The 27546-nt window shown below is 42.9% G+C and overlaps 2 protein-coding genes across 14 annotated transcripts in view; both read right to left on the bottom strand.

The window, feature by feature from the left end:
* AEBP2 (AE binding protein 2) overlaps positions 1-8284 on the bottom strand; it is a 52677-nt gene extending 44393 nt beyond the window's left edge. For 2 of the 4 annotated variants that reach the window (XM_087766074.1, XM_087766076.1), the window contains exon 1: positions 7348-8283. In XM_087766074.1, coding sequence (XP_087622200.1) covers positions 7348-7997 — 650 coding nt within the window. In that variant the 5' untranslated portion in view covers positions 7998-8283. Of the gene's footprint in view, positions 1-7347 lie in introns of all 4 variants that reach the window. The other 2 variants (XM_087766077.1, XM_087766075.1) reach the window with 2 other exon arrangements.
* Positions 8285-26315: 18031 nt separating this feature from the next.
* The window catches only part of PLEKHA5 (pleckstrin homology domain containing A5), a 173778-nt gene continuing 172547 nt past the window's right edge, over positions 26316-27546 (bottom strand). For all 10 annotated transcript variants that reach the window (XM_087765098.1, XM_087765100.1, XM_087765105.1 and 7 more), the window contains one exon: positions 26316-27194. The gene's annotated coding sequence lies outside the window, so the exon portion shown is untranslated. The remainder of the gene's footprint in view (positions 27195-27546) is intronic.

Genomic DNA, 27546 nt, shown 5'->3' with positions numbered 1-27546 from the left:
TTTTACAGGGTAACTGGTAATTCATACAAGATACTGCATGGAACAACATTAAGATTAAAATAAATGGAGATTCTTTATGCTACATTCTTATTTAGGTAAAGTATATTTAATAAATTATACTACCACTATATGTGCCAATAATCTTGTATTTCACAAGTCTCTCAACTCAAACAACTTAGGTTCATTTTACTGCCTCTGACACTACACAAGCTATTTGAATTACAGCACTCTTCTACGGTGCATTAGGATGACAACAGCACTTCCAAGATCATAATAAATCTTTTGCTTCTCTATCACTATCAAATATCTTTGCATATACCTTAAGTAACCCTCTATTAAAGAAAGTATCCATTAAACGTTAGCAACTGAAGTTTAGCAAAAGATATTTAAGATCTTAAATTCTATTACAGAGAAGAAAATTAGATATGGGAAAAGAAGTCCCAGGGTCTGTTTGGTTTTTTGTTTTGGGGTGGTTTTTTTTTTTTTTTTTTGCATTTTACCACCGTGAAGGGAAAAAAGTACACCAGTATCTCAAGTGAGAGACTTCAAATTTTTTCCCCAATTATTTGTTGTTTTTTAGTTTTGCAAAATCACGATCTGAGAATTGTAAACACTATCTTAACACATCACAAACTCCATGATAAATAGCAGGCATAACATGGAATATTTATATTTCATTTTCTAAAACAAATTTATTTGAACACGCTCATATTCTAAACATGAACAACTCTGGACAGAATGCATATAAATTTATAAAAAGGAACGAGTTACATAGATAGATAGCAAAACAAAGAAACCTCTACCTCGAAGAATTTTCCAAAACTATCACTTTTGTTTTTCTGCAAGTCATGCCACCATATTTTTTTAATGGCAACTGGGAGAGCAGATAAAACTCAAAGGAGTTCCTTACTCTCTTCTGTTCCCTTCTCCTGCACAAGTTAACTAGAGATTACATTTCCACCTGTTTCAAGGATTCCCCGCAATTACTTGGCTCCTTTGTGGCAGGGACCAATTTTTCACTTCCTTTGGATTAAGCTCTCGCTTTTTCCTCAGGCTATTAGGCATATCTCATTCCCTATCATACCAAAAATTCTCTGTGTGTATCTCACGTCTCCCCCTTGCCAGAAACCCCTATTCCCATCTCAAATGCTCCATCTGCTCCCTTCGATGCCATGTCCCTGCTTTCCTACCCAATAATAGCCTGCTCTACAACTGCGCCAACACAATGGGTTCTACGTGTACTTCCATAGTGCCATCTTCCATGCTAGCTTTGCATACAGCTCGTTCCCCCACCATTATTCTCTAATTGGATAGTGTTTTTCAAAAAAGATGTAAATATATTAAAGCTGTGCAGTTTTCAGTAAGAGTGGGTATAGTCGAACATTTCCACTGCATCATCCAAAAAAGTTAGTTCGATCTACAACCAACTCCAGAAATGAATGATGTCACGTCTTTGCCAAATGGATGTTCAGGCTGCACATAACACTCAGTTTAACTTAACTGGAAAGTGGAAAAGGAAAAAAGCAAAAGAAAAAAAAAAAAAGACCAACACAGTTCTTTCCACTACAGCCTAGGAAATTCCCCAAAACAACCCACCAATCAAACCTCATATTCAGAAGTTACCAGACTTAATGATGTCACAAACTTAAACAAAATGCACATAGACCTGCGTGGATGTACAAATCCGACATAAAAGCAATACCATTTATCTTTTACACTGAATAGGAAAATATTTTTCTCAAATTCTACAAAGTATATTTACATCTTACTACAATAACTATAACAGCTCATTATACCAAGCTTGTTCATCCAGTTCACAAAAAGACTTCATGTTAACCACTCAATTATACCAACCAACAGCTTTAGTAATAAAGATACTCATCGTACAAAATATCTGGGCTGTTTCGTCTTCCCATCAAAAGCTATTTTCTTCAGTGCCAGGAAGGCCTGAACATAACCATTACAGAAACAAGGGTTTTATTTTGCAATTTGAAAGCAAATAACAACAGCAACAATAAATGCAGTCAGAAACACTGCAAATATAATTTTCAGCAGAATTTTGGAACCTCAGGTAATCTTCTATACATCCCACTGACACGTCAATATTACACGCACTCTAAAAAAAATTTAACGACTTAACCACCTTGCCATAAGTGCTAATGAATGATTCTTCACTTCCTGGATAGGAACAAGTGAGACTATGCAGCAAAGAGAGGCCTGAAGCACTTTTTAATCTGGTCACATGGATACACGAAGCATACCTATTAGTACCATATGCATTCCTGATTATATTTCAAATTTACTATTCTGACTTCATAAACATCACTTGTACAATTCACATGTCACTGCCTAGTCAGTCTTGAAAATTCTTCATTTTTAAGAGTTTAAAAACTGGATAAAATAAAGACTATACTTAAACCTTTAAATGACTAATATAATTAAATCACCATACATATTAAAGGTTGAGGATGCCTTAATTTTAAACAAGAGTAAAAAAACTCAGCCTAGATCCTGGATTTTTCATGTCTAAATCTCTTATCTTCCAACTTGTTAGTTTCACATTGCCTCACTTCACGCAATAAAGTGAACAAACCTGACAATCTGAAGCACAAAAAGGTTTGTTATTGAAAAACTTTTCTGAAATGTCCATTTTCAGAACTGCTTGCCTATTACACAGGAAGAGAATAACAACATTTCTGGAAGTATTCTACAAGTCTATCATGGCTAAGATGGCTGAAAGTTTCCTTGAGCATTACCGAGTATTCCTTGAGTCTGTCCCTCCCAATAACTGATTCTGTTGGCTAATAACAGTAAATGTGAAAAGGCTCAAACAAAAAAAAAAAGCAAGCCTTACAAGTTACATGAAAATTGCCCGCTCTGTGAAAAAGATGGACATTAATTAGTGCTGTGCCTGAGGGAAAGATTACTACATAGGTCCAACGACAACCTGTTACGTTTGGCCTACCAGCTAGTCAATCAGCATTTATATACCAGTCAGCAAAACAGCCGATACCTCCAGCTGAAACATTTTTTCAGTACTTCTTGCCTAGTCAGTAAGAGGAGGGAGCAAAGGATAAACTGCTAAAGAAGGGAAAGATGATGTAAGAACAGAAGACTAGGGGTAACTTCTAGGTAAGAGTGCAAAGACAAATTCACAAGGATGAACAAAAAAGCCCTTCACATAGCTTTACTACTTATATTTCTGCTAAACATCTTACTACAATTGTGAGATCTGCTGTTCTCCAAATCAAACAAAATCTGATAATTAAACTATTTCAGATTTAAATGTACTTCCATAATAAACTTTCCAGTAAACAATATTTAAATGATTTCAGTAATCTAGCCCTGTTTGTAAGTCAATCTTGTAGTTCAGCAGTCACACGTCAGTGAGCTGCAGACGCATCTTCATTGCATTCAGATCAGCTGATTTATACCCAAATCCACACATCTGCTTAGGTCTTGCTTCAGTACCTGTGGCCCAATGCTAAATTCCGTTACTGCGTTTATAGTTAACGAATCGTTATTTTTTCTTTTAAAGTCACATCAAATGATTTCTCAGCTTTGTAACAAGACTAGCTGCTCCAGAGAACTCTGGAGAAACATATCCATCCTTTCAGCACATGTCTGAAGTTAGGGAAACGCAATAGAAAATTAGCAGCATTCACAGGCTGATAATGGTCTTTGTTCTAACTGTAAATCTGGAGGATAACTAGACTTGAATACAGCCTATTATTATTGAGCCAGCTGATTCAAGCTTGCTCAAAAGTCATAGACAAACTTTAGCACAGTAGTGGGAACTTAACACAATTCCCAGGAAAAACCTGGAATGATTACAGATCAATGAGATACCTACTAGTGCTAGAGTTATTGCACTCAATTCTCATTACTAATACCACTGAGCTGAAAATGCCACCTGGTTATCCTAGGTATCAGTTTGGGTTTTGCTTTTTGGTTTCTGGGTTTTTTTGGGGGGAAGATAAGTATGTTTTAATGAAGCACAAAGTCTGTCTATATGTGTGGAAATAGCTGGTTAAAATTCACCCTAAGTTTCAAGGCATCGATATTCAACGTTATATTTGTTTCTTGTGTTGTTATAAATACTTACAAATTTCCTACACTATATGCCCCAAATTTTTTATTCTGTTAACAGATACTCTCAAAACACAATCAAAATGTTAGATGTTGCTGAACAGTAATTATATTTTGATCATATGCAAGATTTTCCTGTTCAGCTGTTTTATTTGTAGTTTATTTTATATTTGATACCACTAAAACAAAAATCAAAGAGATAACACATCGATAATTGTGGAGAATGATAAAGACCATACACAGGGAAAGAGGAATTTGATCACTCCTGGAATTCAGGCGCTCTCACCACACCCTCTTATTTATTCAAATTTTCTAAAGAGGAAACAAGAAAAAAAATCCCAAGCCTAGGGGCATGATCTGAATGTTACCAAACCTGCCTACAGCAGGAGAATCTTTACCAAATACACCCTTCTACCAGCTTCCTCTCACTTAACCCAGGGACCGTAAATTCAAGCATGTTAGTTCAATCTCTCTCCTTCCTTTTCTCTCTCTTCCATCGCCCAGGTAATCTTAGCCTATAACACTTTGTGAGATGAGACACCAAGTTCCTTAGGACTCCAGAGACACAGGTAGCCAGCAAAGGTCATAAAGTATTATACGACATACTATTTTATATAAAACATCATTTAATAGGTAGAATATCATTCTCTAATAGTTACAGAACTTACATTTTAATGCAGAGGTGACCAAATCAATGAATGATTAAGTCTTTACGGATTTTAATATATTATCATAAACCTATACCTCCACCCATAAGTCTAACCTGTTCCCAGCTCTCGCTGGTATTTCACCATCCCACCTCACATACTCTTTAGCTCTTCAGCACATCCTCTACCTTTTGCAACACTCTGCTTGTCTGTCTGATCACCTAAAAGGCAAAAGATTATGTTGTGACTGGCTTCCAAGCAGCAGCAATCATTTGGATCACCAGGTCAAGCAAGTGACTTGCTGGACTACATGTAGCAAAAATAATAAAGCATTCTCCCATGTTGCAGCAAGGAGTGCACACAAAATGAAATTTTCAATCACCAGGAATAACAAATGGCACTCTTGGCAGCATTGCTCTTTTCCTACCAACTCAACAAGCAGGCTTTGAAATTACAGCACAAAATTCCCTCTCAGCACCCCAAGTTTTCAGCCTGGAAGTTCGAGATAAAACTTTGCAAAACAAGGCACAGTCATTATTTAAACCACTAAATGCAGAGTCCCACTCCTGCAACTGAGTCTGTACCAATGGTACTGGAAAGGAGCAACGATGAGTACGCACATAGATTTAACTGTGTGACTACAGCAAGAGAACCATGAGAACAATGACGGAGAAAGAAAGTAGCACACTAGCTCTGGAGTGCACAAGCAAGACATAATGACACTGTACTTCCAGAAAACCCCTGCAAGTTATTTCTGTTATTTCCTCAACCCACAAATTGACATGCACTCAGATAAGATCAGGATTAGATGTAGATTTTAATTTGATGAAAAACAAGAAACTATTATCTTAAAACCCCATTATGTACTTGCTGTTTTTCCAGAAGTCTACTCTCATCCTTATGTGATTTCACATAAAATCTCAGCTTTTGAAAAAACAAAATAAACCAAACAAACAAAACCCAAACACCTACCCCCTCTTTCCATCTTGCACAAGTTTGGAAGAAAGAAAATGTCACTCCTCTGAGTCTCAAAAGTCAGATGGAAACCAAAGAACTGAATCTTTTTTCTCTTTTTTTGGCCAATTACATGTTTTTGGGGAACTGACTCACAAGGGTTTTGTTTGTTTGTTTTTAACACTTGAGGTTAGATCTAGCTAGTGATGCCCCACTTCTGAAATACGGGTATTTGTATAGCTACACAGAATTTGATCTAACATACATTCAAAGTACTTTTCTGGACCAAACCACGTAATTCTTCACATTTAACAATGAAGCTATCTTAAGAAAATACAAACAAAATTGTAATTGTTACCTAACTGTAACTCTAACAGGGGAGTCTGATACTTTTAAATACTAAACTGAAATAAAAAAATAGCACAAGTTTCTTAAACTATTTGAAAGGACTAATTAGTAAAGGGACCTACAGCATTTTAAGACCGCTCTTACGTCCATTTTTCATCCTATTTTCCGTTTGTCAATTAAACTGTTGCACACAACATCCAAGAAAGCTACTCCGTAAGCCATGTTCTTTGAAATGTTAGACTTAGTAGGCTAAACCAGACCTGAAAGGTAGCATTCAGCCACGTGTGAGAATTTGGTTGTGCCTTTCCACAAGAATCAAGCTAAAGTCTTGGTAAAACCAGATGCATACCTTTAACCTACAAAAACCTAAGAAATAATCTTTACATTTACTATTACAGACCTCACCCAAAGACGACTTTGAGCCTCAAATTACTGAGCCTCGCTTAATACTGTGCATGCTTATTACTTGTGCACACCTAATACGACAAGGCTGGTCTCCTTTTTATTTTAATAAACTAGGTAATTTTTTTTCCCTTATGCTTTAAGAGGTTACCACTCAGCTTTCTGCTTCTAGCGCAGAGACCCTGGTGCGGGTGCAGCTAAAACCACATCCACAGTTCATTACCCATCCTGAAGCTTTGGTACACCCGCCTGTGCTTTACCGCAAGACACAACCCTAAAGAACCCCAAAAGCACCGTCTGAAAAAAATCAGCAGCTTCCGAGGAAAGCGGCAACCAAATATCGCCACCTGACCAGGCAGCGCCCCGTGCTCGGATGGCAGCGGGGGCCGCTCCGGGGCTCTCCGTAAAACGCCTAACGGCGACGGCCGCGGCTCCCGCAGCCCCCACGCTGCTGCCGCCCGCTGCCGGGCCGGGGGGAGCACCCCCTCCTCCCCAGAGCAGCGGGCAGGCTTTCGGAGGGGGCCGGGAGGAGCAGAGGCCGCGGCGGGGGCGGAGGTCCCTCCGCGCCGCCACAGGCCGCCCCCCGCCCCGCCCGGCACAAGTTGGCCGGAGAAACCTGTGGCTGCCCCCCGCCGCCGCCCTGACAGCCCCCGCGGCCGGGAGCGGGGACGGGCGAGGGCCGGTCGGCGCCCGGGGGAAGAGGGGCCCCTTCGCCGCTGCGGCGGGGCGGGCGGGCTGGCGAGCCCCCCAGCGCTGCGAGGCGGGGAGCCGACCGGACATGGCGGCGGCCGGCCTGCGGCCCCGGGACCCGAGGGACCCCCCGCTCCCCGGGGAGGGGCCGGGGAAGGGCGCAGGCGGCGGCCGCCGGCGGGGCGCAGGGAGGGGACGGGACGCGCAGCGCACTGACCTGTCCTCCGAGTCCATGCGGCTGAGGGGCTCCCCGTCCGAGGACATCTCCAGGCTGCCCCGCCGGCCCCCCGACGTGGCGCTGCAGCTGCTGCTGCCGCTGCTGCCGCCGCCGCCGCCTCCGGTGCCGTAGCCCTCGTCGCCACCGCTGGACACGCTGCTGGAGCTGCTCCCCCCGCCGCCGCCTCCGCCGCCGCCGCCGCGGCCCAGCCCGTCCTCCTGGCTGCCCCGGGGGCCCTTGGGCTCCTCCTTGGCGTCGGCCTCGCTGCTGCCGCCCGGGCTCAGCGAGCGGGTCTCGTCGCTGCAGCAGCCGCTGCTCGTGCTGCTGCTCCCCACCAGGCTGCTCTCCTCCTCCTCGCCGCCCTCCTCCTCCTCCTCCTCCTCCTCCTCCTCTTCCTCCTCCTCCTCGTCCTCGTCCTCCCCGTCCCCGGCCTGGCTGGCGCTCTCCGGGCTCGGCTCCGACATGCTCTCCGCCTCGCCGTTCAGCAGCAGCAGCGACTCCGTCTCCGCCGCCGCCGCCGAGGACGAAGGCGACGACGAGGACCCAGCCCCAGCCCCAGCCTCCTCCTCCTCGGCCGCGGCGGCGCCGGCCGCCGCCTCGCCGGGAAGCAGCCCCTCCGGCTCCGCCATGTCGCTGCGAGCGGCCGCCATGGCGCCTGCGAGTCGCTGCGAGCGGAGCGGAGCCGAGCGGGGCCGGGCGCGCGCGGCGGCGGCAACGGCGGGGGCGTGCGCGTGGCCCGTGCGCGCGGCCGCGCTCCCCCCCCGCCCCGCGCTCCCGCCCCCTTGCCCTCCTACACCCGCACAATCGCGCGGCGGCGCGAGCCGCAGAGAGGAGGGGCTGGGCCAGCCGCCGCCGCCGCACGCGCTACGGAACGCGCCCGGGGACAAAAACGTGGGAAGGGCGGAACGGCGGCCGCTGGCGCGGGGCGCCGAGGGAGGCGGCGCGCGGGAGGGGCGTTAACGGTCGGGCGGGGCGGGGCGGGGCGGCGGCCCGGCGGTTGGGCGGCGCGCGTCCTGGCTCGCTCCTGACGCCTCGCTTGAATCGCGTCATCGCCGCTCACCGCGTCGGGGGGCAGAGCGGCTGAACGCTGATGTGCGGAGGGGAGTCCCGCAGGACGAGCCGGGGAGGGAGAAGGAGGCGCTACCGGCCAGCCGCACCGCCTTCCCCCCCCTCCCCGCCCCCCCGGGAGAAACCCCGGCGGCGCAAGCGTCCCACAGCGCTCAGCCTCAGCAGCCTACTGGCTGGTTCAGTCAGAAGCCGGGTTAGGCCTACGGGACTGCCGGAGGGAGGGGGCAAAGAGAGCGGGAGTCACGGCTGAGGAAAACTTAGTGACATTTGTAGCCGTGAGAGGATAAACGGGGGTGGGACTCCAGAGCTGAGTGGACTCGTCCTAACTAAAATAGGGAGGGAAACGGAATACAGAGCTTACGAGAAAGGGAGAAACGAGGCTCCTCAGCAAAGAGAGCTACAGGGTGCAGGTCACGATGTGACATTACCCAGTGAGAACTGTCAAAAGATGAGCTGAGCTGAGACACAAAGGAGCCAGGAAAAGGTTTTCAGCGATACTGACAAAAAGGAATGAAAAAGCAGTTGCGCTATGCAGTGAGGAGAGAGAGCAAAGAGAATAAACTAGATGTGGCCTTAAACCTCCATTTGCAGTAGAGAGGCATGTTGGCTGCAGGGCAAAAGCAGTATGACTAAAGGGGAATGCAAAATATAGATTGCTGCATTTAAGTGGAAGTAAAACCAAAGAGTTTAATGTGCTAAAACTGGGGAAATTGGTTAATTTTTTTTTTCTCATGAACCTAAATTCGGTTCTTGGAGGCATGGGGTTAGTAAACTTGTTGCGTTGGGAATTGTGCCATCTGAAAAAAAAACCCAGCTGTCTAAGTTTGAAGGAGAAAGGTGAAAGATAGCTGAACACAACGATTGTCAATCATATACAAGACTTAAGAACAAATTATGAAAATTACAGTCACTTTAATATTAATGTAAAATGGGATAAAGTTTACTAAAGGTAGATCATGCCCGACTAACGTGACCGGCTTTTTGGCAGGGGTCTTGTCTACATGGACATCAAGAAAGCGTTTGATAAATTGTCATGTGGAAGCAATTAGCAAAAGTTGATAGGATGGGGATTTGCAGTAGGACGGGAAGGTGGGTAGAATCTGAACACAGAGATGAAATCAGGTAGTTTGACAAATTATTGGAGGGATGAAAAGGGTAATTAAAAACATGAAATGCTATTCCACGTGAATTTTAAATGTCATTTATACATCTGTCAGTCTTTACCCAACTCTCACAGAGCTTGCCACATTTAAAAAAAAAAAAATCGTGAAGCAGTGGTAGTTTAGTTTAAAAACAAACTACAAAACACGGAACCACAACTCAGTCCAGAAAAACATTGTGCATTCGGCACAATAGGAAGAACATCACCAATTCAAGTTACAGCAGGCGTATCTGGCATATCCGCAGAGATCCTAGATTCCAGGAGAAGTTAACCGGGTAGGATTAAAATCTGGAAAGGGTGCTCCTAAGACCTGCGTTAGCATAGCTGGAGATGGCGCCCAGCCCATCAGCAAATGTAGTGGTTAGCAGCAACACCGGCAACCCGTGGTGCAGCAGCAGCAAAACAGAATGCCACAGTGCTGAAACAGCAACGCGGTATTGGAGCAAAGGGACGTGACATTGGATTAATCTTTGAAAACAAACCAATGACATCTTTAACCTGCAGAGGAGCATAAGCAAACTTTGGAAACCAACAACAGCAAAATAATTATGATAGTTTCCCAGGTTTCTAGAAACCAGGCTCAGTTAGAAAGTGGAAGTGCTAAGAATGCTTACAAAAAAAAAGAAAAAAAGACAGGGACAGCTGTCATGCTGTTTCATCTGTGTAATGTACGGATCGTTGCTCTACTAACTCCCCCAAAATAGTCACCAAACCCTGGGCTGCTACATCCTCGTTCTGCCTTGCCCCCTCGCTCCCGCGAACAACGTGCTCTGGACTTCACTCTTCCCTTAGGGAGGTGCGGCACCCCCGGGTGGGAGTTGCTGCCACTGGTCTTAGCAAACACGAGGCGTGAGGTTTCAAAATCAACCGACACCCTTTGGTTCAGTCGCCAGACGGCAGGAGCTGAAGTAAGTCCTATGCCTCTTGTACCCATTGATTCCTGTCTGGAGTTCTCTGCTGTAGCGAGGGTCAGAATCAGAGAGGTATCAGATCATGAGAAACCAAAAATATATAAAGGACCTAGGTAAAAGGCACCTTTCACAAGCGAAGAATATGAAAAAAAAAAAAAAAAAAAAAAAACCAAAGGAGAAAAACTATCTCAGAGAACTCCATGTACCCTAACGTAAATTGTTCAAATCCACTCCGCTCTGTGTTCACAAGCCCCTTTTTTTTTTTTTTTCCCCCAAAGTCTCTCTGGGTTTCTTGAGGTCGTGTGTGCAGGCAGGGCTCCTTGTGTTTGTGTACCGAAAGCAAGCAGGGTGATTCAGACCTCCCACTTTCCACTTTCCTAAGTAGAGCGGTAGAGACGCCAGCTCATTAGGTAATTTGTGTATTCAAAGAGGGTCAGGGAAGGAAACCTCAGGACACAAATGAATAGGAAGGACGGTGTGAACCTGCCTAATGGAAATCACTTAGCATTTAAGCAAGAGGTCCGTACCAAAGGGGTCAGTACTGCAGCAGTCAGACATCAAAGAAACACTCTGTGGTCATCTCTTGGTGCCCTGCTTTCAGTTTGTCAGAACCACAAAATTCTGCGTCCAGGCTTGGTCCTTGAGCGCTATAATAAAGTCCTAATGGAGCGCAAGCAGCAATGATTACTTGAGTCTCTTGTTACTGAGCTTTCTCTGTACAAAAATATCCAGCTTAGCAAAGGCAAATCTCCTTTTTCTCCAGGGTTTTTGACCTTTCAAACCTCTTGAAAGAGGAGATCTGTCTGCGAACAGGTGAGCCTAGAACTTGCAAGGGCATCTAAATCACTTGCATTTGAATGGTCCGATAAAAGCTCAAAGCAGGAGACACGCTGTTAGGAAATCCTTTGGACAAAAGAACTTGCACATCCATTTACACTCTGAGAGTGGATGTTACTCTGTCGTTCACACAAAGGGCCTTTGGTGCACTCAGTCCCGCTTGGTTCGACCGTGTTACAACAGGCACAAGGCTTTACAGCCGAGATATTTATGTTGAGGCGCACTGAGCTGTGGTACTTGGAAGACATTCTCCACAAAGTACAAAATAAAAAATAATGTCAGTAGATAAACTAGGAGAAGCTTCTTCACGGGCAAAGAGTCCAAGCAGCACCATTCTCCACGAGTGCAAGAACAAACAACGTTGCAGACACAGCAGAGCAAGGAGAAGACAGTAAGATTTTTTTCTCTTACCTCAGGAACACCAGGGTGCAGGGCATTCACACTGACAGCAGAATCAATAATGAGCACACTCCAAAGAAGTAGTTTCTTCTTTTCTTGCGTCACAACAATTTTGCTGTTTTGTGGGGGTTTTTTTCTGAAGGGCAGTTAGGTGAGATCGTCAGACGATTGCGTACATGTAAGGCAGGTTTTTTGAGCTTTTTTTCCTGACGTTGATCAGCATCATAATGCTATGACGTATAGTATGTAAGCAAAACACTTCAGAACAGTAAGAAGGGCCTGTGAAGAGAGAGAAAAAATGCCATAGGCTTCAGATACAGGAGAAGTGGCACCCCGCCTTGCACTTGTTAGGATACCAGGGGAGGTTCTGCAAAACAAAACATTCGGTCACTGAGCTCCCTTCTCCTGCCCCTGCCTCCGCACGCACGTCTTACGCGCTGCAGGAAATTCCTGCTGCCTGAACCTCATGACTCACCTTGCTCACAATATTCTGCCTGCTCAGCAGCCTCTGGAAGCTGCACCCTTCCCTTCTTTCTGCCCCACCCTTCCCCATCCAGATGCAAGGTCTGGAGGAAGAGGCCGCGATCTCCCATTGCTTCAAGTAAGCATCCAGCACCCGGTTCTCACCCTCCCCCTCAGACCGGACTGAAACTGCCTCCTTCTGCAATTCTGACCCCACCCTCTCCTGCAGCACCCAGCTAATTCTCCCTTTCAACTCGGCTTCCACGCTGTGTCGTTTTTAAAGCTGCCTTTAATCTTTCCCCAAATTGTTTGCTTAGAAACCGTGACTGTAGGAAACTTCAAGCCTTGCTTAGGCTGGGTCAACCCAAGGAAGGCTGCTGGGAATGCAGGGTGGGCTGGGGTCCCTCTTCTCTTCCCGTTGGCGGTAAGCCCTCGCTGGGTTTGCAAAACACTTTACAGCAGTATGAGTTCTCGCGTCCTTCTTGCCCCTCTTCCCTGGCCGTGCTGTGTTACAGCTCTCACAGTGACACACTGCTGCTTCTGTTGTGCCAGCACAGCTGTCTCTGAAATTCATGCCGTGAGCTAGACCAAGGAACTGCTTTTAGTGGTAACTAGGAGAAAAAAAAATAAAATGGCATTCTGTTGCTGTTAGGTCATGAAACTTCAGAAAACTCCAGACAGCTCAGTTAAATGTCACTGTGCCCACTTCGGGGATGGAGAAAAAAAGGAACAGAAAAATTAAGAAATTATTAAGGTGACACAAAGGACCAGGAGTTAATTCAGGAATGGAAAACCCCTTTCTGTCATTCTGGAGCTTATCCAAAAGCGCATCCTAACATTCATTGTATTTGCATTTGTGTTATTGTAACAACTTGCAAGCCCAGTGGAGATGAGGGCATCTTTGCGTTAAGCCATCTATAAACACAAACAGCAAGAGGAAGCCCATGTTCCGTTGATGCTCTGATATAATTGAAAGGAATCGGATATTTTACGAGTGCATAAAACCTCTTCTCTAAAATGCATGCTAATTGATGTTAAATTTGCTGTCAAATGATACCGAAGGAAAACAGAAAAAGCAAAACAAGAAAGCATGAAGATTTCTTGTAAGTGAACGATCTAAAGCTTTGAGTTCAAGGCATTAGAAGGCCTCATAATGTGGTTCATTTATGAGCTTTACAGCTTGTTACAAAAAGGGAAGCATAAGCACAGAATTTCAAATAGATACTATTTAGCAATGATAAGCTGTTAGTTATTATAGATACCACTGAGGACCAACTCAGAATTTGCTTCAAAAGCAGAAGCTACTTGCAATACTTCTGCACTGGTATATCTGTCTGAATAGTAATCCTGTCACCCCATGTCTCTAAATTTTTGTGAGTTCCAGGGACTTGCATAAGTATATGCTAAAAATGTTTTGTGCTTTTCTTTGAAACTATTCAGAAGGTTTTCCAAATGCCACACTGAAAAATTTAAATAGCTGATGCAATACATCATATGAACAGGTAAACCAATAATATATGCAGTACTGTACAAGCAAATAGAGCATCTTTTCTCTGTCATGAATATTGTTAAGGTTTTTATATTATGATTCGAAAAATATATAAATTATCAGAGACATTTTCTTTTCCTTCCAAAGTATCCTATACCTCCTTGTGTACATTTTTTACTTGGCACAGTTTGCTCTTTTTCAATAAAAGGCAGCCAAAATTCTTAAGTCTCAGAAGAATCAACATTCTTAAAGGGTGCAATTTAGATTAGTTTTAACCAGAGATAATTAACATATTTGCTTCCAGATTAAAGACTCTTTACACGCTGTTAATTTGGGGAATGCGTGTTTTCTACATTCTTATGCAAAACAGAGCTGGATTGAAGCTTTAAATGAAGGTGTGCGCCCGACCACAAATACAGGGTTGCCACCAGTCTGTCCACGTATTTTCTGCAGGTCAGTTACTACAGAGCATTACAATAAAACCAGGGGGAGGTCATCCCAACAGAGGGGGCAATTCTGCACAAGCATGCGAGGCAGTAAATCCCAGCAGTTTTTTTCTAAAAATGTAGATGTGAAGTCAAAAGCAGAGTCTTTCTTTGCACACACGGTGATTCTTTTCAAAACCATGAAAGCAATCAAGATCTTGCATGTTGCAAAACCGGTGTGTAACCATTACAACCAAACAGAAATGCATAATGAATTGAATGCTAATTAAATACAAATCACAGCTTGGAAGGAGTACAAGTTTACAGCAGCTTTTCCATGTTCTAGGATGAGTTTAAAACTCCTCTTCTTCAATTTGTGGTCATAACTAGAACATGGGTTTTTCATAGAACAGTCTTCAATTTTTTAAAAATTAATGTTTCATAAAATTTAAATGAAAATTCCCTTGCAGAAATCTAGTTATAATGTTTGTGCTTTTTTTTTCCCCCCTTCTTTTTTTTCCTGAAAGAGTCTCTTGCCTTTCCAAGATCAAGCTCTTGTGAACACATGTCCTTCCAACCACGGTTCTCAGCTTCCCAGAACATGCTGCGGTGGGCCCAGCAAGGGGCCCTGAAGATAATTAAGGGAGTGGAACATGTCAGATGAGGAGAGGCTGAGAGAGCTGGGACTGTTCAGCCCGGAGAAGTGAAGGCTCAGGGGGATCTTATCAAGGTGTATAAATATCTGAGAAGGAAGTAAAGAAGATGGAGCCAGACTCTTCTCAGTGGTATCTGGTGAAGGGCAAGAGGCAACGGCCACAAACTGAAATACAGAAAAGTCTATTTAAACATACAAAAAACCTTTTTCACAGCGAGGGCTGTCAAGCAGTGGAAGAGGTTGCCCGGACAGGTTGTGGCGTCACCATTCCTGAAGCTATTCAAAACACACCTGGACATGGTCCTGAGCAGCCTGTTCTAGCTGACGCTGCTTTGAGCAGGGCGGTTGGACTTGATGATCTCCAGAGGTGCCTTCCATCCTCATCTATTCTGTGATTCTGTAAAGTTGAGATATTATTCCCACGTTACACAAAGACACAGGCGTCATCAAATCTGCAAACAGAGTAAATATTTTTCTGAGTTCCCAGATATAACCATATACCCTGGCTTTGCCCCAGCTTCACATGGGGATGAAAACCACGTTCACACCGGTCATGCCCTGCACCGTGATTTCTGAAGATGGGAAGGAAGGCCTAGTCAGGAGCCACAGCAGCTGAGCTGAGCTGCATGACTGAGACCAAGCAGTGAGTCCCTGCAGGCAGGTTTAGATGCAGCCTGAAAGACTAATGACTGCAGTCAGAATTCCCATGATAGCAAGTATGACAAATTTAGGGTCCTGCTAAATCCTGTGAGATAAAAAGTGACAAGTAACTAAGATCACATATTTTCCACGCTTGCCAGATCTTGGCATGCTAGAGAGTTAAGGGAGAGAGGTTATCCTTAAGAGAAGCATTTATCACACAGTCTGGTCAGCCTTGGGCAAGATACTGTCATGGAGAAGGTGTCAAAGTCCAGATTTCCCAAAACCTTAACAGCTGGATGATTCCTCTTCTCTCCCCACTGCTCTACTTAGATTACAAGAAAAATGCAGGTCATGGAATGTTTATCAAACAGCCAGAGATATACAGAGATATAGAGATTAATGTATTTAAATAGAAATTATTATTTGGTAGGCTTGAGCATGAGCAAACACCTGACTTTCAGGAAAGCTCAGATTTGCATCCAGAAACTAGCCCTTCCATTATTATGGTATCCACTGAACAGCAGAAGTCATACTCAAAGTAATCAAAACTAATTTAACAATTACAAAACCAGCAGGATGACTTTATTGTCATTTGCCACTAACGGCAAATATTTATTACGGATAGTGTATTTGTCTTCTGAGCTATTAAAATGATGTTTCCAATTCATAACTCTTCAAACCTTCCCTGTAACATCAAGGATCCATCATGCTCATGGAAAATAAACCAAGTCCATAGAAGTACAGCGTCCCTCCCTATTCTCAATCAAATCTGAGAGAGAGAGGGAGATTGTTGAGAACAACCTACTTTTCTCTGCATGGCATTCACTGAATGTGAAAAGGGGTTTCAGCAGGACCGAGAAAGTAGCTGTTGTCATGACAGCACTGGGAAGCCCAGGGACTGAAAAGATCTTCATCAGCTCGCTGCAACAATTCTGTGCCAAAGGAACTATGCTGCCTGTCTGCATACTGCCAACCGAGCCAGGGGAATGCCTGCTTGTCAAATCTCCCTGGTTTTACTCTGCAAACTTCCCCACTCTCGCCCTCTGAAGCTGGAATATAGTTGCAATCTGGCAAAAATGGACTCTCCTGCCACCCCCACCCCCCCCACCCCCCCTTCAGTACCCCACACCACTTCTGTTCATCTATCTGGTTTAACAGGGGCAGCACCTAGCCTTCCTGTACTCCCTTTTGCCCCTCCCTGGCAACAGAAGTGCCATGTAGAAGGCAGCAGCAACCTGTAGAACACTTGTACAAATACCAGCACATTCTGCAATCCAACTCCATCGACGTAACAGCTGCCATCCCTGTTATCTCAGTGCTATGGGCCAGCATGTCTGTATGCTGTGATGTTTCCCTGGCAGCTCTGGGGCAAGAGGCTGAGAGGATTTCTGTGGCAATATCAGCTGCTTGGGGTCATACTCTTGACAATGGCGGGTTCTTATCTGGTCAACTCTGGCCATTCCATTTCAAGTAAATGCATTGTCCTTCACGCTGCAGTTAGGCAACCTGCTGTCCATGCCAACTGCTCCACTGTCATCACCATAAGCCCCAGTTTTGGGGGACTGATGGGACTATTCCATTCACAGTGAAGCTTTTATTTTACCAAAATGACTGAAAGTGGTTGCTGCGTGGCTGAGATCCTCATAATGTAAAGAAGAAAGGAGAAAGTAAGGTCTTTTTGACTATACACCTGTTGATCGGGTTCCAATACTGTTTATTTGAAGCACTGGGAAATATAAACATGAATATTTTGAAACTTGTATTATGCTCCTGCTGATTATCACTAATGGAACAGAAATGGAGATTGAGTGCTTTACACCCAATCTTGCGACAGCCACCTTTATTGCAAATTAAATGATCAGAGATGCGTGCTCTCAGATGAACTCTACAAGCCTTGTCTGAAACTTTGGCCTCTCTGGTATTGATTGCAAAATTCCTGTTGACCTCAGTGGGCCAGAATGCCAAACTCAGCCTGACAGCTGGGAAACTGAGGGGTTTTGAGGAGCTCATAGCAAATCCTGATATTATTGGCCTATGGAGGATGGCTGCTAGGAGGTGGGGACTCAGGAGAGGCTAACTTGCACCGTGACCCTTCCATAATTCAGAATTTAAATAGTTCAGAGGGTCCCTCTCTCAGGAAGCCTGGAATACGTTGCAGAATTGGGAGACCTAAATCCTAAATTAGCTTAATGCCCCAATGATGTGCCCTACAGATGCGCTGCATGTCTTCTAACAGGCAAAGCAGCGATTCCCCTCTCCTGAAGTCTATTCCCAGCTCAGTTGCTCACAGACTCTCCAAAGCAGCTGACTGTATAGGAGTGGGGAAACCGTTTTATCATTTCGTTATGCAGCAATTTAACCATGGTTAGGGTGTGCATAATAGAGTCTCTTTCCCAGGATTGCTTTGAGGTGTAGTCGTCTGTCTTTGAAGCCTTCCAGTGAAAGCTGTTGTTATACATGCACGTGGAGTGTTCTCAATAGAGGTGGGCCTAGTTTTTAATCACATAATGCTTTTGACTCTATTCAGTCTTTTAGAAGTTCTTTTTTCAGTGAAGATGAACATTTATTATGTGCTTAATGATTTTTGCCTAGTGACACATTTAAACTGTGTTCAAGAAACAAATACTGTCCAGTAGTTTTCCTGTGCAGTTCAGTGCCCCAAAACAACCTACTATACTACCTAAAATATAGTAGGAAAATGCGGCACTATAGCTTCTTGGCAAGCTGTTGCTATAGAGGCCCACTATCAGGACAAATGGCAGCAGTTTGGCTTTATATTACATTTAACTAGATAATTTATCAGAACCATCACCTTTACGGTTGAATTTCTGGCTCGGTTTGGCAATGCTAAGTATATGCTTCATCTTGGTGAAAAGTGGATCCAGTCATTTAAAGCCTGGAAAAGACAGGAAACATTAGTATAACACTTTAGGGCAAGGTGAAAAACATCTAATTTTAAATGTGGTGCATCTTAGAACAATTCATGACTACATGTATTCACATAAAACTGGGGACTCTAAGTAGAGAAAACTGTTTGATTTAGGTTGTGCTAGTGCATGAGAGGTACAACAGAGAGGCATGTGTTCTAGAAGTGTAACTCAGGCACTGAAAAGTGTTAAGGTGTCAGCTCTGTAGAAAGCGATGACCTACTTCTGCCTTGTTTCTTCCAAGGAAAATCCTTCGGCACCACTTCAGGCCACGGTTTCTGTGCTCCCTGCTACCTTGAGGACTGATCTTAGACAAATGTTCCTCAGCCACGTTCCCTTCCCAGTTTCACAACCACAAGTTCCATGTAACGAGGTAGCAAAGCAGCCAGTTTAAAATGGACTTTACAGAAAACAAATATTGCCCCCACCATCCTTGATTATTTTCACATAAATTAAGTGCTGGACAAATGGCCACGAACCACTTCTCTTTCAGTTTTGTTATACTAGCATGCATTTTGGAGGTCTTTTTCATACTAAAAGAGTCAGATTTTGGAACTTTCTTTTATTGCACTAGGTGAGCTCAGTCCACCACCTGCACTGTACTGTGGCAACTTCCTTTGGCATATTGCATGTATATTCATTTCCACTACGTGCAACGTGTTATCATCGGCTTATGCTCTACAGTAAAATATACATGCAAACCTCAACAACCCAGTTTATATCATGCTTAACAAAGTATGACAAAATAAATGCTGGTTTAAAAGCTATACAAATACTAAAACGTGAAATATTTGAGAGTTACTCCCCTCCTCCCTTATCTAATTATAGTATTAATAAGCAACACACTGAATTTCAGCTGGGATGTAGTAACCACAAGAGATCAGACTCTCGCACAGATTCTCTCTCATATCACAACGTTTGCAGTATGAGCGCATTTAACTTTTAAGCATAGAAGCTGTCCACCTGAAGCCAAAAGGGCTGTTCCCATCTGGGCTCAGGTCTGCCATATGAACACGAACTCTGTTGCCCTGGTTGTATGCGACTCCAGATTAGGCCAAGAACATACTTTCTCTGTTTTGCAGTAATTTGTCCTGTAGTTCCCGTTTGATATGATTGTCCATTTTTTATCTTTAATTGTTCCTGTGCATGATTAAGCAGCAACACCATGACACTTAAAAGACACTTTGTCTTTATGGTTGGTGAAGCAACCCCACTTTACGGGCAGAGGAAGGCTCTGAGATGTGGCTACAACCTTGCAAAGAAACCTATTTATGCAAAGTCACATCAAGAACTTCTCCCATTTAGGTTAAAGGCTCAAGTCCTTCACATCTGGAAAATACACAATAAACATACAACACCGGATCATTGAGTATGAAGGTTAATAAAAAAACCAGCCTGGTATTAACATTACAAAGGCTCTAATTTTTTTTTCACAGGTAATTAGTTCACACAATGAAATAATCTCCTTTCTTATCCTGGAAACACATGCATAAAACCAGCTCAGATAACATCATTTACATACAGGCTGCTGCATCCGCATGTTAATCTCTGGCAGAGAAAAGTTCAGACAAGTTTGTAATCCCTGATTTCCTGCGCGTGCTCAGCACCCGGATTCCCAGAAAGTCAGAAGAGAACGGGATACTAAATATTACTAAGATGACAGGTCAGCTGCAGTCTGCGCCGCATCTGGACAGCTTGCAAGTTACCCAGCTTCCCAGACCACAGGATCTTCGGCAGTTCTGGGCGTTTTAACATCAGGGGCTTTTTGAAGCACGTATTGGTATTTGTATATCACAGTTTCTTTTGTCAGTCACTCACGGTTATGGCGATCACTCTAAGCCTATTGTGCTGCCGCCACTTGCTTTGTCCGCATTACTATATTGCTTGGTATTGGAACCAAGCTGCATTCCCATTTAAAGCACTATCATGTCACCCATCAGCAATCATTTGCTTTCATCCCTTAAAACTACTCTACAATGGCAGCCACGCCACGCGGACAAAAGCACAGGCAGAGAGGAAAAAGGAGGAAAGCTAAAGTGGGACAGCAGCGGCGGCAGCTGCAGCGAGGCTAACTTCGCTCTCCCAGGGTCCTTCCGGGTGAGCACTTGAACTTGGACTGGTAACGTATGTGCCCTTCATCTTCTGCTTCCCCTGTTAGCACAACTTATCTCCCCCGCCCAGATGCTGGAAGGAAGCTTAGATTGGCTGCTTGTGCATCCAGGCCAACAGGTAACAACGCTTTTCACAGCACAAGCCAGTGAGCCTCTGCCTACTGACAGCTGCAGGGAAAAGGGAGGGCTGTGGGAAGGAAAGCCTCCTATTGCAGGAATATTGAATGCTAGCAGCGCTTTTCAAAACACAAATCCAGCTTGCTGGGCATCTTTAAAATCAACAGCTCCTCAATGGTTGTTGGAGGCGGCCGTCTGATCAACTGAATAGAAAGCCGGTTTGCTGCATTCACACAAAGACGCAGTTACAATATCCAAGCGTTTGGGAATCGCCTAGAAAGCCTGGAGTGCTTGGGCTTTAACTGGGATTCACTCTTGTACGCAGTCATCTTCCTAATAGTTTAGAGCCATCAGCTGTAAAGTGATCTTAGACTTCACAGACCGCCTATGATTAATTGCCTGAAAACGTTGTAAAAGTTAGGGATTCTGTTCAAAGGTGAAATAACTGAAGTGCCCTAGTCTGGAACCAGACAGACAGGGGAAGATGTATGGTAATTCATGCAGAGCACTTCTCTGAAATAGGCATGGCTCAAAGCAAAGCTTTAGACTCCTATCTTTTACAAACATGACCTAACCGTGCTCCTTGGGGTCCACAAGATTTTAATGAGGCAAAAATGATCAAAATGTCATGACCTCTGTTCTTCCTTGTCCTAAATTCTGGATAATGGAAATGAAGAGGAGCTCAGCTAGGTTATATTTAGCTGATCACAGAGAATGGAATAGCTTTAAGATCACGGAATAAAAGTTTTAAAATAAAATGCTGAGAGTTCAGAGTAGTTATCCCCCCCTCTTCCAAAAAATGAGATTATATAAGCACGCATGGTTTTCCCAATGTTGCAATTCATTTGAGTATTAACCAATTCCTCTTCACTAACACAATCTCCTAAGTGGCTGAGAGGCTGCTTCTCTAATTAGTAACTGCTACCTTGTAAATAGCGATCAGGATCTCACACATTATCCAGGCACTTTGTCTTTATTAAAAATATTTGTAGGCACAATATACTAGAAACAGTAGTTACAAAATGTTATAGGTATATTGGCAGAGGCTAAGAAAACAGCCAGAAATGTTATTCAAAGGTGCCTCAGATCAAACAATCCCTGGTTTCCAGGCCATCTCCTAGCTCACGAAACGACGCCTTCGGCAAGTCCGCACTCACACACAAGCTGGCTTCTGGGCAGTACCAGCTCTTGCCGTGTAAACTCTCCGAGACTGTCTCCAGGCAGCCCGAAATCAAACGTGGAATAGCAGCAGTCACAAACATGAGAAAACATTAATCGGAAAGTTCAGTTGTTGTTTTTCTCTCTCTCTCTAGATATGACCATTTCAGCATATAAAAGGAATAAATGCAATAGCCACTAACGGCTGTTTCCAAGACTGGTGGATGAGCATGAGAATATTAAAAATAAAAATCATTCATCTTTAAAGCTAAAACATCTGAAACAGCCTCCGCATTTTTGCTGACTTGGGATTTTACCAAGAACAAAGCTGCACAATACAGAGCAGTCGACTACACGTGTAATCAGTGTCAAGACTCAGCAGAAATTAATATTGTGAAGAGGTGATTTTTATGAGTTGAGAGTTGCTGAATTTTGCAGCTTTTTCTTCAATCGCTTTGAAATGTACTCTTGTCAATTAATGACAACTTTCTCAAATGCTTATGTATTTGTTTGTACCTACTAATTATTTGATTTCTAGCAAGGTGACTAGTACTTTGAAACAAAAAAATCTTTTTTCTTCCAAATAGAATCTACTGCTGAAAATAAGGGAGATTCATATGCAAGTTACTTGGAAATCTTGGGTGCCTCACATGATATGCATTGAGCTTGATCTTTCAAGATGCTAAGGACCTGCAGGGTTTTGTGATTTCAAGCAAGAAGCTGGTGGCCGGGATTCAGCTGCTTACGTAGGGACAGCGAGCCGTTGTATGCATGAGGCATTTTTTCTCCATACAAGGAATGCAGAATATTTTATACATTGGGCTGGAGTGGATTTGAAGTTGCAGAAGAGAGTCTGGACAGTGCCAGTCACTGCCCTGGGATTCAGGAAAACTACCGCATGACAACAGATGCGGATCAGGTATTTTTCTGACAGTTTTCGTTGACCAAACCTCTAGGCTGTCAGTAAGTCTTACTGCTTCTACGTATAAAGTTAAACCTGCGGGGTCTGCTTTTTTTTTTTTTTTTTTTTTTAACCAGTACTCATTTCACCTTCAAAAGAGGAAGAGGGTGTTTCCATTTTTAGTCTGAAATTCTTTGAAGTATTCCTGTGCCATAGAGCAGAGATCTGGATAGAATTTGACAAAAAATTAATTCCTTATTTTAGGTTTGGTTTCAGCAATAAAGAAGTTAATGAGATCACATCTGGTTTTGTCCTGCTATACTCTACAGCAGTCCACTGGAAACGGCACCATTTGCTCACAGCTTTTTCTTTTATTCCAAACAGAACCTAACCCAGCCTCAAGAAGCGTTCTTAAACACATCCATAGCAAGGCTGCCGCGTGAGGCAATCAGCAACCACCGCGGTGATGTTACTTACCCATAGCTACAATGAGGAGTTGCTTGCAGTTTCACAACAGCAGCTAGATAATATTTAGACAGACCTTAAAAACATTTTCTTTGGCATACGACAGAATGAAGAAACATCACAATAAAAATACTAAAAACTTCATTCCACAAGGAACATTTGAATACTGACACATCTGGAACAGCTGGGTAACAAGTTGTGTGTGTCAAGTTCAGAAAGCAGCTGCTTTTAGCCTTCATTTTGGGCCAGACGTTTGCTTTCAGTCACCAGTATATCCCATTTTATTTTGTAGCAGCTTCTTCAGTGTTCCCATATGGACAAGCTAAACAGCTCCGAGGATATAACAGCAAGTATATATAATGTTCTTTAGAAGAAATGAAGGCCAGATGTTGCTTTGTTATCTTCACGTGCATCCTTAAAAAAGTTTAAGTCGTTTCAGATATGTTATTAATGCCAGGTATAGGCAATTTGTTCATTGGCCATTTAAATGTCAACTTTCCAAAGGATGGAAAATAACATTTTAACTGAGGATTCAAACTGAAATAAGATTAAACTACCCTAGAATAACTTAAGAAAATAAGTATAGGAAAATCCAGGATCACAGGGACAAAAGAAAAGAAAAGACATGATGGCCCACTTCTGAGATCTGAACGAGTACTATTTATGGTTTGTTTTATTAGAAAAGAAAACCCCCCACTTTCTTGTTACAATATAATGAGAAGTTTGGGTTAAGAGTTATCCAGCACCACCACTGATTAAAGATCTTCCACTCTGCTGCTTTAGTCAACCAGGATACAATTTAAGCCACCAGTCCAAGTACTAGAGAATTTAGTAGATCTATTACTAACAGTGTAATCTATTAATGTTTTTCATGTACGTACTCCTGGTTACTACCTCTAGTGGATCCAATAGCGTAGGTAATAATTCTTTCCCAGACTGTCCAATTAAAGTGACTTAGATAGAAATGAACTGTTGAAAATTTTTCTGATTTCCTGAAAATAGAACCTTATTGGATTCATTTTATGACAGATATATTTATGAGGAAATATGAACTGAAGACCACTTTTTCCCCCCTCAGTAATAATATAAACAAGGTTTAGGTTTCAACTGCCTGCTGAGGTCTTTCTCTTTGAGCCAGTCCACAACATACAAAAACTGCCAAGACACCAACTATAACTTTTTGAGTAATGTCACTTTATTAAGGGACTTAAAAGAATCACATTCTCTAGTAGTCTTGGAACAATGCAAATGGTGAACAAAAGACAAAAATAGATGTAATTGGTTCTGAAAAGCATGAACATCTGTAGAGAATGTGTTGCATTATTCCTAAGGACTCTTGCTTTTGAAAAAAAGCACATGTTCCATATATACAAGTGTCAGTGCAATAGCCAATAAAGCAATCAGTCAGAAATATAAAAATATCCTAGATACAAACTTAAAGTAGATGTTTGAAGGCTGACAATATCCGTATTCTGAGATTTCTGTGTCTCAGGCGTATGATCGCTGGGATGAGTTACTCCGATGAGGTAAGAGACAGTAGATGCTCTGTGGTAACACAAAGCCGTACATTTTTTTCCATAAGACACAAACAAATAGAGCACCCAATGAAACTGCAAGTCTTTGCTGCAAGTGCCCACTGGAAGTGAAACTACAGCCTATGAGCATTAATACATTCCCGCATCACTGACGTTCGCTGGCCTTGCCAACGGTTATACCAGCAAAAACGTGCTAATTCTCCCACCCTCCCCCAGCTTCAGTATAAACTGCATGTACTTCGCAGATACACCAAACTGACAACTGCTTTAAACACAGACAAAATCTATAAATGTCCAAAAACCACTTAGTCATTCTTTCCTTTATTGGTTGCAATTCTTTTCTTGGCAGCAAGGACGGAAAGAGACTGCAACGGTCGACAGCTGAACTGCGCTTTCTCGAAGGGTTAGGGAGAGAACAGGGTGTGTCGTGTTTGCTTTGCCCCAGGTGTTCCAGTGATGCCACTGAACTTAAACCTCAGATGGTTGAGCAATAAAAATCACGGTCCTCTTGTTCGCTCTGTGTTTTGGATGGGAGGATGTGCTAATTTGGGGCTACTGTTCCAAAAAAAAGGAGGGCTATTTGGCCAAACTTTCGTCTGGATGCTGTCTGCCTGCATCATGATTCAGCCTCTTTCCTTCAGCCATCTCTTTCACTATGACCCTCCGTGCTCTGCTGCTAAATTCTGCTTCCTATTTCTTCACTTTTCAAAGAAAATGGCAAAACGACAGGTAGACAGACAGCGTACTCCGTGTCTTTGTGGCAAAGAGCCCCAGGAAGAACTGGCGGCAGAGCTGGGAGTGGCAGAAGATTACAACGAACACAAACTCCTACTTAGGGGGGCAATGACAAAGAGTTAATTTCAAACTGTGTGTCAATCTCAGGCACTCCTCTATGGAAAAGCACAATGAATTATACAGTCTCTAGTACAGCAATATTAACTTGAACAGGATATGATTTGTATGATGAAAAAGCACAACAGGAGCTGGCAGTCATCTTCTTATGAAACTTGCCTTACCGCTTATGGCACACACATGCACTGAGGCACACAGCAGCTGCCTGAACCTTTAAAAGATTTCTTAGCTTTACATCCTAGATTCAAAAGCTTTCCCTTCAATCTTTCCATTTTTCATCATTCTTCTCTAAACCTCTTTTGTCTCAGGCAAATTCAGACAGCTGTGTGAGATGGAATAGCGAAGCTAGTAACGTCTGTAGTACGATGACACTTGACAAATTATTTCAGGTTTTCTTTCCATTTCTGGAAGATGCTTTGCAGATGTCAAAGCCTCAAGGAATGATCATACTTCTCTCCTTAACCCCACTGAGCGTGGCATTCAACGTTTGCAAATATTGAATTACTACTCACCACGCCCCAGCAAGACAGGCTATTACCTCTCAAGTAAACAGGCAGGGAACGGAGGCACAGAATGACTAAGTGATTATTCCAACATCACGATACAAGTCTGGGAGAGTCAGGAGCCGAACCTGCATTTCTTGCGTCTCAGTCTCAGGTTGTCTTTTTGTTCTGTCTTGCAGCCTTATTCTTTCCCATAGAGGAAGACTGGAATCTCTGAAGAGTCTGTCACTGCTACTCTGGTTGACAGGTGATGTCGCCAATGAGATAAGAATCGTTGCATTCCCCACAGCAAAAGGTGGAACACAGTGTGACATCTGTTTGCTGGAAGAAATACTAACCATACAAGTCCTTAAGAACATCAACATTTATTTAATATGATATAAAAGAAATGAGATATGAACATTTGTATTTGAACAATAATAAGTGGCTTCTTATACTTACATCGTATGTGCTCATTGTATAATATATACACAATGAACATAATTACATTTGTACACAAACTAAGTACTGGATTGAAAACCTGCTTATTGCTGTACACACCCTAACCCAACGAAGGAAAAGCCCAGTACCTCAAAATACCTACACTCCATTTTATTTAAGAAAAAGTAACCACTAACATTAATGTGTATGTTGACAGAAGTGTGGCAGTAACTGCTGACATTGCAACCTGACCAAGAAATAATTACAGCAGAAACAGGACATATTTTACTAAGCAATAATAAAAATGGCACATTTTAAATATATCTATATGCATATATATATAAAAATTTTACAAATAAAATGTTAAACCAATAAATTGTAGTGTTTAAAAAGTGTAAAACAAGGTTTAGTGGTGATATGTAAAATTAACCAAGTTATGCATCTAAAACAAGCAAAAAAGTAAACTTATAGGATCCATAATTAAAAGAACATTAAATTCTGGAGAATATCAAAGTTCTGACTGTAGGCTGCACATGAAAAAGAGCCTTTATTTTATGTGCACAGAAATCATAGCAGCAAGCTGGTATCAGGAGAACAATCTGAAGGTTGTCGAGTGTACATGTGGGCCATTTAAAGCTCTCTTGGAATAAACATTTTCCAGGAAGTGATAAAATGATGCTCTGTGGCCAAAAGCATCAGAACTATGAATTTCATAGATTTAAAATATACTGTACAATATCTTCTCATCTTTTCATAGGTCAGGTCCATACATCTCAGCCATGAATTGTTTCAACAGAAGCCATTAGTGCTGAAAGACAGACATAGATTAAGTTACTCTATTTTAGCAACAACAGAATATTGTATAAAGCAACTCCTGGGATTAAACACAGCAAGGAATTTCTGACCTCACCCTAGCAGTAGTTACCAGTGGTGTAGAACATGAAGTATTTTAGAAATCAGTTGTTTCCAAAATCGATTTTCCTGATGAATAATACTGCTGTCAAGATACTTTTACAGCAAGAAGCAAAAGCAAGCTTTTTTCAGATTTACCCTTCGTATGAAAGCCTGTTTATTCTGAGAGTTTCATCCTGTTGTACACTGCCTTCTCCAAATGTTCTTCATATGAAACTGGTAATAATAGCAAAGACCCTCATTGCTCT

The sequence above is a fragment of the Nipponia nippon genome, unplaced genomic scaffold, assembly GCF_047370975.1.
Source record: "Nipponia nippon isolate SJK-2023a ecotype South Korea unplaced genomic scaffold, ASM4737097v1 scaffold_3, whole genome shotgun sequence".
NCBI lineage: Eukaryota > Metazoa > Chordata > Aves > Pelecaniformes > Threskiornithidae > Nipponia > Nipponia nippon.
Note: the sequence above shows the minus strand (reverse complement) of the source record. Positions and strands in the feature narration are given on the sequence as shown.